Here is a 21,612-nt window from a genome sequence, read left to right as displayed (position 1 = left end):
GCTGGAAAAACATAAAAGATAAATATGTATTAGATACATATATTACATATAAATGTGTATGTGTATATATATGTATTCTAAATATATAAGGTACATATATATCTTAGAATTCTTTAAAGTACACAGTGAGCTCTATGAAACTTACCACATAAACAGCAAAAAAGGTTCCCATTTTGAGAAATGGCCAAACTTCAAAGTTTCACTGTCGTTGTAATATTAGCAACACAAACAACAGCTAAAAGACCTAAAAGTAGATGGTAACACCTAAGTGTAGTGATAAAGCAAAGTAATAGCTTGTAAAATTTCTATAGATTTCCATCCCTCCTTTTCACGTTAAAAAATAAACCAAAGTAGGTCTCTATGACTGTTGACATTCATTTCCAGCATCATTTTCATGCTGGCCCTTAATGAGTTGATGATTATAAATGTAGATGAAGTTGTTTTCCTTGTAACAGATTACACTGGACAGATTTCTGCAGTATCATATCTTGACACATTAAAGACAATCAAGATATGATAGGGTTTGAAAATATTCCAATGCTTGGTACAGTATCACAACTGAAGAGTGGGCTAAGCTTTTTAATTCTTCATCTGCTTTCTTTGACATGACTCTGGTAAAGATCATGACTTGGTTTCTGTTCCTGGATTGTTTTTACTATTAAATATGTGGAGTTCTACTCTAAGATATCACTGTTTTTAAATACCCATGTGTTTTTAAGTGGTAGGAAAATAAATGCAGTTAAAAATTGGGGACAAATATCTAAACCTCTCTGGATCTGTTTTCTCATCTGCAAATTGGTAGAATATGGTTTATTGTTCATTATGAGTTCAATATTTTTAATGTTTGTTTTTATTCTATTGACTAAACCCAGAACTTTGATATCTTGGAAATGAAGGATTTTGAAACATTTATTTTTTATATTAAAGCAGTCTCAGATACCCGATTGTTTGAAAAACCTAAAGGTTTTATTCCTCAGTAGAAATATTAATGCTGCAGAACTGTCTTTTTAAAATACTGGCTCTCATTGGGAAGAATGAATTATGGCTTAGAGGGAGAGTAAATCTTTGTTTCTTAAGTAAAAGCCAAGAGTGCCCTCCTGTGGCCCATTACCTATGAAACAATTTCTCATATTCGTCATAAAATATTTCACTGTAGGAAATACGGATTTCATTGCAACTTAATTAGTAATCATTATGCCATTACTTCATATCATTGTATTTCCATATTTACATAAATTTGATTCTACCATCTGCTTCATTTACAAAACTAAAATGTTTTCTGAACTAAACTCCAAAATCTAACAGCACCAGCTCTGGTTCAAATTACTATTTTAAAAAATGTATTTGAATAGCACTGGCTACTGACATAAAACCCTCTGGCCTCTGCTGGGAAAATCCAGACAAACTGACTTGTTGCCAACGATGTCCAATATTGTTTCCAACCAACTGCTCCCTGACAGTCACTCAGACCACAAGATACTAGCATAACTCCCTAAACTTGCCTTAAGCATTCCTTCTAGATTTTGAATAAAGTGTTTTAAAAATTAAAAAAAAAAAAAGAAAACATAAGAGAAGAACTCATTTAAGTGTTGTCTATCGAATGCGTAGAAGTTGTTTCATTATAATGGTTCTGTAAATAGGTAACAGCAAGTATGGTCAAACTTGAATTTGAGTGAAAGTCTCATGATCACTTAAATTATGAAAAACGGGGGTTTTCATGTTTGACTTACTTTCGTTTCAGCCACTTCTCCTCTTGCCCTAGTAGCAGCCCAGTACTGACCTAGTCTTATATGAGAGATTTTCAGCATTTGATTAAGAAGTCCAAGCTTATAAACGTTCATTAACATAGAGACAGGAAGTGCTTTGTAGTTCAGTACACCAAAGCACACTTGGCTCTGTGTACTATAACCCTAAATATTAAATGTGGATATTAGCTTCTTGGAACAACTGAAGTTGTTATTTGTTTTTCTTTTAGGTTGTTTGGTGCCAAGGCAGGTGGCAAATCTGCCTCTGCACCTAATACTGAGGGTGTGAAATCTTCCTCAGTAATGCCCAGCCCTAGTACCACATTAGCGCGGCAAGGCAGTCTGGAGTCACCGTCGTCCGGTACGGGCAGCATGGGCAGTGCTGGTGGGCTAAGTGGCAGCAGCAGCCCTCTCTTCAATAAACCCTCAGACTTAACTACAGATGTTATAAGCTTAAGTCACTCGTTGGCCTCCAGCCCAGCATCGGTTCACTCTTTCACATCAGGTGGTCTCGTGTGGGCTGCCAATATGAGCAGTTCCTCTGCAGGCAGCAAGGACACTCCGAGCTACCAATCCATGACTAGCCTCCACACGAGCTCTGAGTCCATTGACCTCCCCCTCAGCCATCATGGCTCCCTGTCTGGACTGACCACAGGCACTCATGAGGTCCAGAGCCTGCTCATGAGAACGGGTAGTGTGAGATCTACTCTTTCAGAAAGGTGAGCTTTCCTGGAGGCATTGATAACATCCTCTCCCTTCTTCCCTGCTATATGCCTTAACCCCCACCCCATTAAATTTCCTTGATTTCACTGTGAGTGCTCCTGTGCAAAAGGATGTAAGAGTGATGAAACTGGGCCTTTCATTTGCTCTTATTACCAAATTTACAGAGGAATAAAATCATTAGGGGTAGGGTGAGTGGATAATTTTGTTAATATGAATGCATAATTTATCCCCAGTAGGCAATGTGAGTAAAATTCAAAGCATGTATTTAGATATTGAATCAGATCTCCTCAAGACATTTTAATGACTTGGCTTAAGCTTCAGAACAATGCTAGCTCCTTATGGTGACTTAAGCATTTTCAAAGACCAAATTGAAATTATTCTACGGTTATGCTTAGAGCAATATGTTAAATTTGTTTCATTTGTACTTCCATGAAAAAATAGCAGATGAATTTCTTGGAAATCCTGGTTGGCCTGGTTAAAAAAATAATCAATTGTCAGCCATGAATTCTTAGAGAAAATTATAGTGCCAGTGCCATATTTAATAGACCCCTTGAAAAGTAGTCATATTACAAAGCATTTCTCATTGGTTATACACACACACACACACACACACACACATACACACACACACACACACACACACACATATCTATTTTAACTTAAAGTGGAGAACATAACAAAGCATTTCTTACCTAATATGCTTATGGCAAAGCATCCCTACAAGCAAAATTACTCTAAATTTTTTTCCTCAAAGTGATCCTTTCTTGGATATACTGGTATTGACTCTTATCACCAGGAAAATATCTTAAAACCACTGCTTTTTCCCTGATAAATGCAATGCTATTTGTTTCTTGGCACAAGTAAAGCTTTAAATATGGTCTTGGCCACATGTGGAAAGAAACACTGGTCACTGAAAATACCTGATATATCTTTCTATATCTTTCCCTAAGTTTTTTTTTTTTAATCTGATATTGATGGTGGCAGTTCTTCTTTTCTAGACTTTCAGCTTTACTCCCAGAGTGATATTTTAAAATATCAATTAAAGCCCTTGACTAGACGCTGTCTGTGTTACACCGGTTTTCCCTTAATCTAAGATTCCTCAATTTGAAATTACCCATTTTCTCTTGACTTTGTGAAATACAAAACCCAGAGCAAAATATTGCTTCTATCTCTCTTTACTTGCCTAATAATGAGACAGGGACAGCCATGCAAATGGGGCTTTCCAGTGAAAAAAGAGTTTTAGTACTAGCTAAAATATTGGTGCTTGCTATGGTGGGCTGCTAATTACAAAATAAATTTTTCCTCATAAAGAAAAAAACTGGGCCAAGACAAACATCTGGATGATAGCGACTAAAATGTAACCATTTCTCTTTGGTTTTGCTGTGATATGCTGCTATAGACAGCATACATTAAAACCAGTGAGGGTTCATTTTTCCATCTAAAAAGTCAGGCTTCCTGTAAAATCTTTTATTCTAGTTTCAGCACTTCTAAGGTAAATGGGCCTCTTCACATGTCATTTATAAAACTACTAACAAATAAGTTACATTAAAATATATTAGCAACCTATAGTTTTAATGAATGTATCCTAGTTTGTATGCTCATGTTTGAGGACTCTAAATATCAAGTTGATAAACAAACCAAGCATACTACAAATAGTGTATTATTTATTAACCATAACCACCTTCCACAATACTGGTTATTTTTTAATTATAAAGATAATCCACAACAAGTTGGCCATTTAGCCATCAACCTATTTCTTTAGCATTCAGACATTAATCCCAGATTCAGAAATATAGTCGAGTAACTATTTGTAACCAAGTACCTCTCAAATCAAAACTAAATGATAAAATTGGTTAGTTGCATAGCTATAACCAAAATGCAGTTTTAATATTTTACTCTATATTTTAACTGAAGTCAATAAAATTTTCACTATAGAAATACACTAGAAAATATGCAATTACTTATTTTTAAACATATTTATTTATTGTACATGTTCAACCTTTGAAATAGGCCAATTTTATTTATGTTATTTATTTATTTTGAAATGAGGAGTCTCACTCTGTTTGGAGGCTGGAGGGCAGTGGCGCCGTCTCGGCTCCCTGCAGCCTCCGCCGTCTGAGTTCAAGCAATTCTCATGCCTCAGCCACCTGAGTAGCTGGGATTATTGGGGCAGACTACCATGCCGGGCTAACTTTTGTATTTTTTGTAGAGATGGGATTTTGCCACGTTGGCCATGCTGGTCTCAAACTCCTGACCTCAAGCGATCTACCCACCGCCTTCCAGTAAATTACTAGATTAAAATAAATTTTGATATAAGACACTGAGCTTTTTGTCTTCTTGACAACAGAACTGTAAGCAATAGTTAGTTAATCCTTCCAAGTATATTTAAGAAAGTTTATGACCTATTAAAGAGAAAAGTAGATCTAGTGGGTGATACTGGCTTAATTATGATTAATTAATTGGTTAGTGAAGTGTCAGAAATCCTAAGAAAACCAAAAAGCTACACCCAAGAAAAAATGTATTAATGTAAATATTTAAGGCAAATTAATTAGTGATATATAATAAAGATGCATATATATTCATGATTTACCTGTTTGTCTACAATTTTAGATGATTTCTTTGATATTTATATTTAAATCAGTAGATTTTCCTATAGATTTTAATTTTTGTTTAAATTGTTCTTCATTAAATTAAATAAAAGAATAAAATACATTTGTAACAGTTTTCTCTCTGCAGCTGCTCTAGGTCATTGGTGGCCATTGACCCATAACTAGTCTACATTTGTTCTTGGTTTTGTTTTGTGTGTCTGACTCAACCAAATTTTTTTAATAATTTGTAGTAACCACTTTGCAAATTCTGGGTTTGTTTTTAAATGTCAAATCTTGCAATGCTGCCTTGACATTTCTGCCCAGAGACTATTGGCTCTAGGCAGACAGTGCCTGTCTGCTTCAGACTGTTGACTAAAATCTCCACTACATTCATTTCCACGCCCTATCTGGCCCTTGCTGGCGTATGAGTTTGCAACCTTTGTGGGTTTGCAGTAACTGTCTATGTTACAAAATCATTAATATCTAGATTCAGACATATTTCTAAATAAAGCTTTAAACTTTTTGGTAACTTTAAATATATTCTATTTGTTTTCATTAAATTGCTCTGCATCATAGATATATATATAATTTTTATACAACTGGATGAGTTTGGCAAAAGAATACCAACTTTTCATTTTCTTTGTGGCATTAAACTTTTGACTTGTACACATGGAAAGAGATAATCCTTGAAATGGCTTATGATCACATAAATGCTTTAGCACATGTGGTTCATATTTAGAGATTTCTCATATTTATTCATTATGATTTCTTTTGTTTATTCACACTACTAAGAAAACTTCTATAGTCAACATATATACTGTAACTGGCCTCTACATAATATAGCAATTACTTTTTGTGGACATTCCCAGTAAAGTTAAAGCTGTATGAAACCTTTGGATGCTTTCGACTGCAGTGCTAAATAATGGAGTACACATAAAAGAAAACATTTTAGCTTTGGTTCGAGTGACTAAATTTTAAGTCAGCCTGTTTACATTCATGTTATATCATCCCCATTATGCATATCCTGTGTATTTAATTTTGATCATTTGGGTTCTAAAGGAAGAAAGCTATAATTCTGCAATTAAAATTAGTTTTACACTTTTGCTTATCCACATGCCAGAGATCATAAAAGAAATCCCCAGACTTGTCCCACTTAGTTGTTGGTATCCTCTTCCTGTATTTTTAGAGAGGCCATTTCTCATTTTCCTTAGACACACATTTTCATCCCCTCTTGTTACCTATAGTGAATTCCATAAAATAGAGATGATAAATTTATAGCACTTAAAATACCTAATTTATGATTTCTAAAAAATGGTATATCTTAGTTTCATTAAAATATTTGAATAAATGATACCAGAGTCAATTAAGTTTTAAGCAAACACTCATATACCTTTCTTCACATGTGTAAATGGGCAATAAATATGCCTTTATTTTTATTAAAAATAATTCGGAGACAAAAGATAAGTATTAAATGATGTTTTATACCATCTCTGTCCATTGGAAGTTGTCACTCTAACTAGTTAAGCTTTAATAGCCAGAGCAGATAGATCTCATTTTGCATGTGATATCACAGCAAAAGTCTTGTCAGTTGCATAGACAAGGGAAAACTAAGATAGCATTTAATCAATAGAATTCAAAGGAGAATTATGCTAACTAGATTTAATCTATTTTCTAGTAATCCTATCACTAAACTATCATTGAATGGTATTGTGTTAGAAAGGAATTCAGCATGTGTGACAGCAATGGATATTTGTCACCCTTAGTTGGCCTTTTTCAATGAGTTAAGCATTTTATGTGTGTTACCAAAAAATTATTTTTTATAGTTCAGAGAACCATTTTTGTTGGATGTGTAATTTGGAAGTTTTGTTTACATTATGTCCTTAGGGGTTTTCTTTGTTTTAACAGCATGCAGCTTGACAGAAATACACTACCCAAAAAGGGACTAAGGTATATATTTCTCTCAGCACAATTGCTGCCTCTCTCTGTTGTTTTGTAAATTTTGTGTGCTGTCTCTCTTCCTTCTTTGTTTGTTTGCAATGTAGCACCTGACACTGAGGATGGAATCACTTTTAATCTTGATGGTTTCTCTGGCCTGAACAGTTGGCAAAATAGCCTCTTGGGTAAAGATACTAGTAGAGGTTGAGGCTGTTACTCAATTTAAAATTCCAATATGAATACTACTATTTTGAAGAAATAATTATAAAAGAAATTTGTCCCAGATATTGCTTTTGGGGGGCAGCAACTTTTGATAGAATGCAGAGCTCACTTCTACAAATTAAAATAAAATTAACTCTCCTAACATTTGCATATTGGAGGCATATGGTTGCAAATCCTCAAAACCCAGACCATCTACAGATGTGGGCCGTTAACATTGAAAGGTTGAAGGATGCTGCAATTTGAATCAAAGAAAACATATTTTTATCATCATAGGGCAAATACTGTAATTAAGGCATGATTTTTATAAAATCCTTTTGATAAAAATCTCAAAATTATTTCAATTTCTATTTTTCATGGGTGCTGCTATCACATCAATTTAAATCTGAATTAATGTAATATCATTTAATAATCTCAAAATAATTATTCCATCCATAATAAAAATAAAATAAAAATGTAACTTGTGGCCGTCTTTTACTGTGCACTTTTATCTGAGGAGGGGACATAGAATGAACTACTAATAGAGGTAGGTCACTGAATGCATATGAAAAGTCGGCTACTTTTGGTGCTAAGAATTTGCTTACAAAAAGAAAAAGAATTTACCCAGTCTGCTGAAACACAGAATAATGGCAAAACTAGGTCTTTCTCCATTATTATTTTTTTTCTCTCCAATGTTTTAGCAATAGCAGTTAGCTGGCAATCATTCCATTTTAATATTTTGTTCCAGAAATTTATTTTCCAGTAAAATGAATACATCCCCCTCCTTATTTTTGTAATCTAGGCACGATGTCAAGTGGTAGTTTAACAAAAGAACTATTTTTCCTTTAATAATAATAATAAAAAAAAGCTGCCAGTTAGTATTCCATTTCCCTTTGCCTTCTGTGACCATCACTTCATTTCCCTCGGCCCTGGCCCATCACTGTCCTCCATTTGTAGTCCATGTTTTCACCCTCTTTACATCCTTTCTAGCCCTGTGTTTTCGAGTTCTTCTCAATTAACTTGGCTGTCTGCTCACTGCGTATGATTTTCAACTGCATATCTGATAGAAGCATAATTTTCTCCTCAAATCCTTTTATTTTACTTTTTCCTATGAGATTCAAACAGATGGTGTAAGATCATCTGGAAGAACTGAGCAATTATAATTAGATTCAATCTGTTTGAAGTTGTTGTTCATTCTGAACAGTAACCTCCTCTCAATTGTTTTCCTGTCCTGGCATTGCCTTGCTCTTGTAGATGTGCTTAAGTGTCTTAGCTGTGCTGTTTTGCAGATATACCCCATCATCTCGGCAGGCCAACCAAGAAGAGGGCAAAGAGTGGTTGCGTTCTCATTCTACTGGAGGGCTTCAGGACACTGGCAACCAGTCACCTCTGGTCTCCCCTTCTGCTATGTCGTCTTCTGCAGCTGGAAAATATCACTTTTCTAACTTAGGTAAAATATTCTAAAATATCATTTGTTTTGTCTCTTTCACCACCCACTCTCACAGAAGCACTGGAATCTCTCCATAACACAATACATTTTCATTTAAAGGGAGGGATAAAGGCACTTTAATAGTACCTTCCATTTACTTGTCACAGAATAATTTCCAGACATTGTGCTGTATATTGCTCATGACAAATGCTTAACATAGGTTAATACTGTGGTTACTTTCCAGTCTAGGCTCCAGAGGCTCAGAGAGATCATTTGACTTGAAAAAGTCTTACCATGACTAAGGGTTCAAGGCAGTACTCAGTTCCAGAACATCTGACTTCCCATTCATTTTAGAATCCTCTTAAATAACAGGAAAGCAGTTCCTTATTTGTTTGAAATGTTTAAAACATCCTTAAAAAATTAATACTCTTTTGCAGAAAAACAGAAAATAGAAACAATTGGGAAGAAAAATATATGTAATTCTATGACTCCAAGTTAACTTCTTTTAACATTACTAAAGTTAAAACTCCTTAAAATGCATACAAGAATTTCTGTTAAGACAATACTCTGAATATTTTCAGGTAGATACAATGAAAAGTAAATTACCACCTTAGTCATTTGGTTATTTTGTATTTAGCATTATTTGTATGAAATACGATATCATTTACATAAATGTTGTTAAAAACACTCTGAGTGACAAAATAATTAAAGAAAGCTAAACATGCCAGATACCATTTAATAGATTCAATGACTTTAAAAATAGATGTATCTTCTATAAAGTCACATATAAAGTGGTGGCATTATTTTTATGGTAAATATTTGTATTATTAGTGTCTGGTACATAAAGCTGATTTCTGATATATAATCTTATTAGAGCCAGAGATGATCATTTCTTATAGAAAAACTTATCTCTAAATTTAGGTTAGAAAACAAACAAGAGATTTCACTTTATAATATGCCTTTGTCAAACTATCCCAGAGAACATCAATTCCATCATAAAAATATTACTTTGACATTATATAAAAAATTAGTAATAGAAAACACACAAGACAAAACCTTATATTCTCTAAACTTCAAGCCGATCATCAACTTCTACTAGATTTTTGAACACCTGAAAATAAGCATAAAGCACTCAAACCATTTGTAATGAGGCACAGCAGTGAATTTTTTTTTCTTTTCTTTTTTTTTTAGATAGAGTCTTGCTCTGTCGCCAGGCTGGAGTGCAGTGGCGCCATCTTGGCTCACTGCAATCTCCGCCTCCTAATTCAAGGTATTCTCTTGCCTCAGCCTCCCGCGTAGCTGAGACTACAGGCGTGTATAACCACGCCCAGCTAATTTTTGTATTTTTATTAGAGATGCGGTTTTACCATGTTGGCCAGGATGGTCTCGATCCCGTGACCTCGTGACCTGCCCGCCTCAGCCTCCCAAAGTGCTGAGATTACAGGAGTGAGCCACTGTGCCCGGCCTAGCAGTCAGTTTTAAGCCTTGTATTTTCCAGGTTTCAGCAGAATAACCTTCACCGGTTTCTTAGCTTTTTGCCAGTCTTATTTTGCCTTACTGGGCCTAAACAGTATAATACTGAAATATGTTAATAAGCCATACTGAGAACAGGATAAATGCAGGTTTCTAACTCCTTAGGGATACAAGTGGGAACAACACATCCAATGAACACAGGTGAATGAATGTCCCTAGTTATCTCTGATTTGGTAGTTTCATGAGATCATTTTTTCTCTGAGGCTAAAGTCTCTAGTTTAGGTCTTCTAGCAGCTTCCAGAACAGAAAGTGAGTTTACTTTTTCTCCATATTCTTTTTCTCCATGCTCAAGAATCCCCTGCTTTCCTGATCCCACTGAAAAAACTCCCCTGAGAATGAAGCCTTGTTATTCCAGGTTTCCAGGGAAGCCTTGATTCCAGGCTGGATATAGTTGTACCACATTCCCAGAGGGCTAAATCCCATAAACAATATCTTCTGTCTTTATAGATCATAGAACTTTTTATTAGCATCCAGGAAGATTTCTCTTTTGAAACGAGGCTGGACAACCTTTATGTCAGTCCTGACCTGCTCGTTAACCACTGCGTAGAGGAGGAACCCCAGCTCGTCCAACTTGAGTTTCAGGGAGAACAGCTCTGCAGTTTCTTCTTGTCAGAGAAAACAGCCCGGCACAGCCACAATCACAGCTTCATTTTCCCCCCCATAGCTCCTTTACTTTGAAAGTTGCTGGTTACTTCTCCAGTGTTTTCAGGTCTGTATTCTCTAGGTACTCCAGCACCTCCTTCCAGGGCTTGGACAAAAACACATCTGTATTGGGAGCAGCAGTGCCAAGGCAGTAGCCTCCAGGCTCCTGTACCAATGGACCACATCCCCACAGAGAAGCACTTTGGGTTTTCAACTGCCTCTTTCATCTTATCTTCTCCCAAGCCAGAAGCCCAGACACTAAGGGGCCAAACTCTCCTGGGCCCCTAGAGTCCCAAGGGCCTCATTACTTTTTCTCTTTTCACTGGAAAAAAATTCTAATAATGCACCTACAGAAGATTCACATTTTTCAGTAATTTGGACTTTGCAACTTTCAACCAAGACAAGACTCAAAGCTATTTCTTTCTTTTCTATTGCAGTCCTTCCTGCTATATTGAGTAGGGTTTTTAGCAATTGAAAACAATTATTTTGGTCATGGTTTTATATGAGCTAATGAATTCATATCAAACACCAAGTTTTTGTTGCCTAATCTATATAGTGATGAGAGTCTTTGCCTATAATGCCAAAGAATGTATAGTTTTATTTAATTTAAGTTGCAATTAGTTTTTTTAAAAAGCAAAAAGCCTAACAACTTCAAGAAAATGAATTTAAAATGTTTGTGTAGGTCATAGAAATATGAAACAAAATAATTTTTACCAACATCTGAAACACACTCAAATCACCTAAAGTGCTATAAGCTTGCTAAGTACCTCATGTCTCCTATCAATTCTTTTCATTAATTAACATTAATTTGATTCGTTGACTCTTTATTCTGTTTTTCCCCACCATTATTTTTCTGATTAAATCCACCTTTATTATTCTTTAGGAACAAAAGGACTCACCACTTCCTATGTCTGACATTGGTAAAGTCATTTAATTTACTTACCTTTTGAATGGATACATAATACCTAGGTCACATTATAAAAAGTGATGGATATAGTGTATGTAACATGGAGAAATGTGTAAGACTTGATAGATTCTGCCAAATCATTATTTTTATTGAAAAACATGTCTTACACTATCAGAGAGTAGCACTCATCAGATACGCCTAAGCTTTGTCTATATTTAATTGAGTAGTAATTCACAAGACAGTAACCACAGGATTTTATGTGAAGGAGATTCAGATTTTATTTTTGGAAAACTAGTACAAAACTATGACATTTTTATCGAGGACTCATTTACCACAAATGTCAACTATTTGTGCAAAGATAAGTTTATTCTAAGATTTGCATAAACTAAAGTTAACAGGGCAACTGAAGCCAACATGTCCATGGCCACAATGTGTTAAAAATAGTGATTATATAGCACACTTAGGAATGTATTTTATTACGTAGTTTTCAGAGTTAAAACACAATTAATAAATGAAATATGAATTACACTTTTACTGATAAACATATCTGTAGAGCTTTAATGTTCTGATGAACTAGAAAACCACTGATCAAATACATCCCTTATGTTTCATTCCTATAGAAACCGAGTCTGAAAGGTCAAGTTTACCATTCTAGAATGTGGGTTTTCCCGCTTAATCTATTATGCTTTATATCAGAGATCTCTCAGCTGTGTCCGACAGGCCATGACTTTAGTGACACTGCCCTCTTGATTCTCTTCATACTTTTCCAACTACAATTCTTTCTCCTGGGGTTGCTCATCTTAGCATAGCTGTATCATTTATTGTAGACACAAGGTCACTTTTGAGAGTGAATGGAACTATATTAATAATTGTTACAGGCATTAGGTACAAACCCTGGGCAATGCAATTCATCCTCCTTCTCCTCATGTTTATGTGTTTACCAAGTTGTTTTTCCTTTAGACTTTTTTTAATCCTAAACCTTTTTCTATGTTCTTATTCACAACTTTAATTCTGAGCTCTCAAATGAACATTTCACTTTCTGAGATCTTTTTCAGCTCTAAAACTAAAATCCAATCAGTAATGCTAGACTGTATAGGCCCCTCAAATCAGTCATTTCTTAAGTTATTTTCTTCTATTTTTCTTATAATTTCATGTACCATCCTTTTCTCTACTCTAGTGTAAAAATCTATGCAATCAATAGTCTTACTTGAAACTGTGCCCTTCATATTGTGTTTTCAGTACAGAGGGACCTGTGATTTTATTTTCACAGTATCTCCTAGATTCATCTCTCATTTTCAGTGATATTGTCCTTGCTGAAGGGTTTTTAACAGTACAGAATTGCGGTAGATTTGAAATTGATCTTACTGTGTTGACTCCCTATGTCTCAACATTTCACCTATTGGGAGATATAAAAAAAGATATTCCTATTCATGTGAACACACTCTTGTGTACCTCCCCAGATCTTAGAAACACAAATGGCTTCAAATCAGGCATTTTGAGACCTTTATGCTGAATCATTTCATAGTGGAAAAAAATGACTAATTTCAAAAACATAAAAATAATGTTTAAAGAGTTTCTATTGTATTTACAGTTCACCTGAACATCTGTTTATTGGGCAAGAAAATAAGTACTCTTAAAATGCAATCATAAATTAAAGTTACTTTATTATTAAATTTTATATATATATATATAATGTATAAATACTTACCTTGAATAGGTCCTATTGTTGTCTTCTGACATCACCCATTTTTGATTTGACCATTGTATTTTCTGGATGATCAGTACAACACAGGATTATGGTTAATATTCAGGAATTGCAATATTCATGTTTTCTTTATTCCTTCTACCAATTAAAATGTGTCAATATATAAAAGTTTTAGAAATAATACTGTAAAAATCACATACAACATACATTAGAAGTTTAAGATCGCTACAATTATGTCATATTAGGGAGACTACTATGAGCTACTGCCACAGTCACCTATAGTTTGTGTGTAGTTCCCAACATGCTGGCTCTAATAGAAACCATTTCCCTTCATGAAAGAATAACAAAATATAACTTTCGTATATCGAAAAGTCTTTGGATGAAACTTTATGTACTATTGGTTGTAGTTCTTGTGAGGCATCTCATAACCTGGTAAGACTCATTGTCACGTTCCCGTGAGTGATAACAATTGCTCACATTCATTTTTCACCTTGCCACGAGGGTTACATGCAGGAACATTAATGTCAACCTGTCACTTCTAATATCCATCTAATATAGGAAATATTAGATGGATCCTTTTGCATGCAGTGATTGTTAAAAACCTTCCTCTACCTTGAATCCCTTCCCATCTTCGTGTTCATCCTTCAACCTTCTCAGAATAAACTCCTGTCTTCCTTTCTTTTGGGAGCATAGAATCTCACAGTCAGAAGAGACCACATCTGGTTCAACCCTTCATCTCTTATGTAAAATTTTATGACATCTCTAGCTTCTTCTTTAAACCCACCAATGTTAGAAACTAGTTAAATCTAGAAATAATACTTTTGGAATCCTTCCTTTAAGAGATCAAATTAAATTTTCCTGAATCTTCAGCTATTGTTCCTAGTGCACCTTGCATCACTAGTTAATGTCTAGCTGTAGATGCAAAGGTAGAGAGTGACTTGGGAGTATATAAAAGCCCAGTCCAGCCACACACATTGAATCATGCCTGTAATGTCAGCATCACTCAAGAGGCTGGGTCAAGAGGATCCCTTGCCCAGGAGTTAGAGGCTATGGTGAGCTATGATCATGGCACTGCATACTTCAGCCTGGAAGAGAGAGTGAGACCCTGTTTCAAAATAATAGTATTTAATAGTATCATAAAAACCCAGTCCATATTTATATCAGATCCTGTTTTCCTCAAGTTACTACAAATAAATATATAATCTTAATAAAAGATTAGTGGCTTGGCCAAGATAGTAACTTGGCTATGCAAATGCAATTTAAGGCAAGGTTAGTAGCCCTCTTTTTCCTGATAGATTGCCACATCTGTTTCTCTTCTATTTAGAAATTCTTGTGTGTCTCCTGGCTTTAAATGGATCTTAGAGGCCTTTTATTCTTCCATTTTTTACTCATAAAAAAGTAAACGGTAGTTATTGGGTTATGTGCTCAAAGCAGATGGAAAGCAAAACTACCACTAGAAGCTCTTTACCAATTTGTGTTTTATTCAAAAAATTATTTTTGTCTATGTTACATTTGTCTTCTACAGTATAGCTTTTACGTATTAACTTTTCTCCTTTTTCAGACATCTCTCCTACTGGCTACCCTTGCAATCAGAGACTGTGTCATATTTTTCCTTCTATTCAACTACAACATCTAAAAGTAGATCTGTCATAGTTATTAACTTAATTGTACACTCTTAAACAGTTGGGTGTCATTTCCTATGGAGACGTTATCAGAAGTGTTTGTACATGCAAACTATTCCCTTTAAAATCTGTACTAATCTTCATTAATGTTTCATCTTGATAGAGCTAAGTATTACGTATTGAAATTGTAGAAGGACACTTCACTTGGAATCCTTGCAATCATTTTGGTAAGAATTTTACAAAGCTGAAAAGCAAATGAAGTATCCTTCTAACCTTTGGGATATGTATATTAAAATGATGCACTTGCAAATATATTGAATACTTCATTAATTTAAACAAGAGTAAATTCATACTGTGAACCAAGAATATGGTGACTTACCCCAATCTTGCCACCTTAAACACAAACATTTTAAGTCTTGAATGTCCTACAGTGTACCTACCCGCTGTTGTCACTAATCAGACCAAAACGTACTAATGGTCACTGCAGGTTGAAGGAATGTGCTTGAAAGATAGGCAGGTCCTCTCCCTCTCCCTTTCTGCTTTTTTCTTCTTTTCATCCTTTCTTCTTTTTTTCCAATAGGTTGTGCACTTCGCAGATTTATATGTTCTTCCTTTTCCATTACATTTTAAATATGTGATTCTTAGTCCTATGCTTCCTTTTATTCCAGTCAATAACTGGCTCTATCAGAGGGTTGTTCTGTATGTTAATTCCGTTAATACCAGAATTATCAAGCATAGTGCCTTGCAAATACAAGATACTTCTTTCCAGTTAACTCTGGGTACACTTTTTCTGTTTTATATTATTTTAAGATCCAATACTTTTATTAAGAAGAAGTTTAGTGCCTGTGTCAAAGAAAAAAAACTTAGCAAATTTTGAAGTGATGTCAGACCAACTCTAAGCCACTGACAGATTCCCTAAGATTTTGAAAATATTCGGTAGTGCCCTTTATATCTTAAGAGGCTCTTGTGTCCCTTCTCATATACCAGTAACAAACTTGCTTTTCTTAAATGTGAGCATTTAGAATATCTTTCTTAACTTTTCTTCTTTGCTTTTATTCCATATTTCACAACTGTATTGTTTTCTAATGCAAGTGTACATACAACCAACCAAATCTTTTATTAAATTGATGACTACCAGATGACCCAAAAAAGATGAATTTCTTTAGGACTATTTGGCAATAAGCAATAAGAAAATGAATTTTTCTTGAAAATTACAGACTTAAGATACTTCTTTGGAAATATAACACGTTTGTCACTTTTGACCATCTCATTGTGATATGCTCATTTTAAACATAGTAGAAAATCATTTCATGTGATTAACTTTATGGTGAACTACAGATACCATGTACATTACATTGTGTTTAGTTATAAAAATCTTTATTACACTCTATCTTCTTATGACATAACTTTGATAATAATGATGGTCCTAATCATGAACTTACATCAATTAAGAGCTTAACGTGACTGAGAGTATTTTCCTGGAAGTATTTAAAGGCCCTTCTTAGGAAATTCAGATTTTTTTGTATTTTACTTTCTTTTTCATTTTGCTTTTTCCATTAAAGTAATGATTATTTTTTAAGAGAAAACCAAAAACTCTAGAAAGACCATCTTTTCTTCATAACAGGCAGCAGAAAATACCATGACATTACATTTCTAGCGAGAGCAGTAGAGGTGACTTGTTTGTTTTGTTTACTGTTGCTTTAGAAATTGACATAAGGCTTGCCATGAAAGTGCCAGAGAAAAAGAGGGACTCAATGAGATCTGTTATTGAACATTTTAGAGGCACACTCTTACCTTAAGTACAGACTCACTATACATTCATGTTTTCATAAGAATTGGGATCATGTTCTTACTTCCTATCAACCTGCTATTTTCATCTTTCAAGCTTCACAGTAATAGGCTTTGTGCGCTTTGTTTTTCAGTGAGCCCAACAAATTTGTCTCAGTTTAACCTTCCTGGGCCCAGCATGATGCGCTCAAACAGCATCCCAGCCCAAGACTCTTCCTTCGATCTCTATGATGACTCCCAGCTTTGTGGGAGTGCCACTTCCTTGGAGGAAAGGCCTCGTGCCATCAGTCATTCAGGCTCATTCAGAGACAGCATGGAAGAAGGTAAGCATCAGGGGGAAATGAAGACGAAGTCACTTTATTGAAACCCTGAGAGGGAAACCATTGTATCACTCACATCACAAAGATTCCTGAAGAGGAAAATAAATTAGTATAATTATCATTTGGGAAACTAGAAGCTTGGAGAAGTTTTATTCTGTATTACCTTCTGTTTCTTTATGCATTTGGAAATATGCCAGAATTTGTTTAGATTAACACTTGGCTGTAGAAGAGTTTAGACTAAATCTACTTTTCCAATGTAGAAATATACATGAAAACTATTTTCCCAGGTACATCAAACATCAGAGCAAATGTTTTGTTTGACGTTTTGCTTAAAGGCCCATAAAGATACACAAACCAGAAATGTTATTTTATGAAAATACCACATGTTGCTGACTTTTATTCCCAGAAATTCCTTCTGGTGCTAGTTTTTTATCATATCATTTTAGAACTCATATTGTACCTACTTTGTTGCTTTATAAGTCATTATTTCTTCATCCAATGGCAATAAAATTCCCACCTAACCTAACAAATATCTTTTTAGTTATATAGGTCTATGTGAATACTCTAAATAAATCAGCTTGAAAACTTCAGGAAGCTGAGTTGATGCTCAAATATATATATATATATAAAAATTTTAAACTATAGAAGTTCAAATGTCAAATTTAACAATAATTTGAGAGACTTTTTTCTTTAATTTAATAAATTTTTTAAGTATCCATAAAGAAAAATTATGGCACACATATTATAAAAAATGTCAGCTAAGGATAAAATAAAACTAAACATAAAAAATTCAAACTGATTAGAATGAAATTATTAACCTTAATAATTATGTATAAAAGAAAGGACTCCAAATCTTGAAACATATCAGAGTTTAAGCCTTTAGCCATCCATTTATTTGCCATATAAACTTAGGCAGGTTTCTTAACTGTATTAGCCTAGGTTCTAGATCTGTAACTTCATAGGTTTGTCACAAAGATGAAATATGAGAATAAAGAACAATTCTGTACCATTCTCTTTTATCTTCCTAGCTTCTTAAAGTATTTTCTGACTGAAGGTTTAGACAGCTATGAAAATTGACTCATGTTTTTCAGGTCACCACTATGGATTTAATATGCTGGCACTAAATCAGTAGAGAGGAGTTGTCATTGCCTTTTATAATATTAACCAAACCACTAAGTTCACTATGACAAACATTGAATTATATCCAGTGAGTCCACTGATTACTGCCATGTAGATAGACAAAATATAACTATTCTCAAATGTAAGGACACTGCTTTCTGAAACGAAATGATTCTGTTGCTCTTTTCACAGATAGGCTTTTTTTTTTTTGAGACGGAGTTTTGCTCTTCTTGCCCAGGCTGGAGTGCAGTAGCGCTCTTGACTCACTGCAAACTCCACCTCCTAGGTTCAAGCGATTGTCCTATCTCAGTCTCCCAAGTAGCTGGGACTGCAGGCATACACCACCATGCCCAGCTAATTTTGTATTTTTGTAGAGATGAGGTTTTGCCATGTTGGCCAGGCTGGTCTCAAACTCCTGACCTCAGGTGATCTACCTGCCTCACCCGCTCCCAAAGTGCTGAGATTACAGGCATGAGACACCGTGCCTGGCTGATAGGCTTCTTATATTACTTTAAAAATAATTTGCTAAGCATACAGATGGCTTTCTAGAGTGTGGCATTTACAAATAAAGTGATTTTTTATATACTGGGAAATTATGGCCTTCAGTGTATGAGGATTAAATAATTTGAATTTCTAAAAGCTAGCCTAAGGGGGCAAGATGGCATTTTTGTGTTCATGCATTGAATACTGAACTATTCTAGTTCTTAAACTGTGATCTAGACTCAAGATTTATTGAATTAGATTGAAGGAACTTTATTGATATCCTACCTGATCTTCACACTGACAGATGAAGAGATTGAACCACATGTTCTAAGGTCATAATCAAACAGAATGAAAATGAGATCGCCTGATTAATTGTTCACCTTTCTTCTGGTACATCAGGGTAACACTTTAGTTTATGAAGGTATTATTAGATTAAAATAATTTTTTTTAATTATTGACTCAAATACTGACATTTTGCACATTTTGTACATCACATAGAGTGGTAGAGTGGGTAACTGCCCAAGTTAAAAAACGGGTTGCTCTTTATTCCTCTTTTGACTGCATCTATTTTAAAAAGGTTCTTTTTGGTATCTTTCAATTTCATCACCTTGTTTTCATCCATGTTGCCACCAACCTAGTGCAGCTATTCCAGCCCTCTCCTGATCGGATTTTAAGCACCTCCCATATGCCCTTGTAGTACACACCACATTGATCTCAGTAGCATTCATAGAACTCTGTTGTAAATATCTTTTAAATTATGTATCTTTCCTTCTTTTTGAGCTTTTGGGATTGTATCTTATTTATTTTTGTAGTTCTAGGATCTAGCAACATCTTGCCACATTGCTTGTGCTCAACTAATGTTTGTTTAATGCATAATCAACAGAAATAATAATATTACTCCATAGTAAAAAGAGGATGAACTTTTCTACAAATATAATTAAGCACCATTTTATCCACCTTTTGGGTTTAGCACATTGGAAGTACAGAAGTATAAAGCAGAATGTCAAATGTTTACAATGGTATTTTGAAACAGACAAAAGCCGGTGTGAAATTTCCATTCTTAATTTCTCTGAGACATCACCTTAAAAAAAAAGTATTTTTCTGTTACTAAAATTATCAAAGAACAATAATTCCACATTTATAAGAGTATGATCAACACATAACAGATAATGTTGTAATAACACATTAGATTAAAGTGCTTATTTCCCTGAACTTATATGGAGAAAAAAATCTGAAAATGGACCTTTGTTGTATACAAATGAAATAAACAAAATACATACTTTTTTAAGGTTTAAAAGTTTATGGAAACTTTAGTTTAGATTTCCATGCTATTCTATTTATTGTATGGGAATTTATAGTAGCTTTCGATATGTACAAAACAGGCTGGTAGGGCTCATGCTTGTTTACTTCTCTCTAATAACTTGGCAACTGAGGTACTTTAGGGAATCTGGATGGGGCTCTTCCATGTCTCAATGTTTTGATTGCCAAAAAATTATAGCAGGCTGGTTCTCAGAATCTTATAGTTAGTTGTTATTATTTAATTTCCCTAGCCACTCGTTCTTTACGTTTTCTGTTAAGGCTGTGGTTTATGCATAGACCTCACTATCTTAACTCTGTTGTTCTCTTTGTTTTCTCCAGTTCATGGCTCTTCATTATCACTGGTGTCCAGCACTTCTTCTCTTTACTCTACAGTAAGTAATGGCTGTTAAGAGAAGGCTTGTCCTTTTGCCTTGCACACAGTTGATGAAATATATGCTTTTACTATGAATAGATCACATTCATCTGTGACTTGTACACTGGAGTTGTGTAGTGAAATAAGGGCATACTGTAAGCTACTCAATATCCAATAAAGTTCCAGATGCTTCACCAGCCATTCTGTGGTCACTTACATGTGCTTTCACTTGACTTTTGTGCACTCATTATAATAAATGAATGGATGTAGAATTCAATTTTATAAAACCTATTGAGGTAAGACTTGGAGTCTCTGAAATCATGCAGTCTGCTATACTCTAATTTCATAGTCCATGTTTTGTTCTCTGAGCCATGACTGTTAATTGTTCTATAGTATTTTCTCCTCATTTTTAATTTTTAAGTTTACTATTGAGAGAATTATTGAAGGGTAAAAGCAGTAAGGGTAAGGGTAAAAGTCTAAAAGAACTAGAGATTTTTTTTTAATACACCTTTTGAAAGAGGGTGATTTCTAAAACTTTTTTTTTTTTTTTTTTAGTCAAGGTCTTGCTTTATCACTGAGGCTGGAGTACAATGACCATAGCTCACTGCAGCCTCAAACTCCTGGCCTCAAGTTATCCTTCTGCCCCAGCCTACCAAGTAGCTAGGACTACAGGCATGCACTACCATGCCCAGCTAACTTTTAAATCGTTGTAGAGACAACGTCTTGCTATGTTGCCCAGGCTGATCAATACCATGGCCTCAAGCAGTTCCTCCTGCTTTGGCCTCGCAAAGTGCTGGGATTACAGGTGTAAATGAGCACACTTGGCCAGAAACTTTATTTGTTAAAAGAAGAATACCAGTGTTTCAACTTCTTTTGCCAATGTGTGAAATTATAATTCATTTTTGCCAAGAAGAGATTTTCTTTGTTAAATACAATTATGTCTTTTTTTTAAAAAAAAAAAAAAAAAAAAACAAAAAAACAGGCTACAGGAAGTTATGTTTTATGAGTGAGTCACTTTAGAGCTGGTTAACAGTGAGGTATATTTAAAAGCAGCTTACTGAATCTCAGTGAGACTTGAGTACTATGAATAAGCCTTAATCCTGTATTGTAAGGTTCATGAAAAGTTCATAGCCTCTGCTGTCACTGATTAACTGAGCATCATGGGCGATAATCTTTTCACTCATTTTCATTAGGTTCAAATGT

The 21,612-nt window shown here is 34.6% G+C and overlaps 1 protein-coding gene and 1 pseudogene across 11 annotated transcripts in view; one reads left to right on the top strand and one right to left on the bottom strand.

Moving 5' to 3' along the window:
- NAV3 (neuron navigator 3) overlaps positions 1–21,612 on the top strand; it is an 853,828-nt gene that overhangs the window by 762,494 nt on the left and 69,722 nt on the right. For 7 of the 11 annotated variants that reach the window (XM_064376945.1, XM_064376946.1, XM_064376947.1 and 4 more), the window contains 5 exons: positions 1,976–2,464; positions 6,962–7,003; positions 8,479–8,639; positions 16,950–17,138; positions 20,376–20,428. In XM_064376945.1, coding sequence (XP_064233015.1) covers positions 1,976–2,464; positions 6,962–7,003; positions 8,479–8,639; positions 16,950–17,138; positions 20,376–20,428 — 934 coding nt within the window. The remainder of the gene's footprint in view (positions 1–1,975; positions 2,465–6,961; positions 7,004–8,478; positions 8,640–16,949; positions 17,139–20,375; positions 20,429–21,612) is intronic. The other 4 variants (XM_064376943.1, XM_064376942.1, XM_064376948.1 and 1 more) reach the window with 3 other exon arrangements.
- Positions 10,339–16,845, bottom strand: LOC105709869 (peroxiredoxin-like 2A; annotated as a pseudogene).

The sequence above is a fragment of the Aotus nancymaae genome, unplaced genomic scaffold (assembly GCF_030222135.1).
Source record: "Aotus nancymaae isolate 86718 unplaced genomic scaffold, 86718_ANA_hifiasm-v0.15.2.pri h1tg000016l, whole genome shotgun sequence".
NCBI lineage: Eukaryota > Metazoa > Chordata > Mammalia > Primates > Aotidae > Aotus > Aotus nancymaae.
Note: the sequence above shows the minus strand (reverse complement) of the source record. Positions and strands in the feature narration are given on the sequence as shown.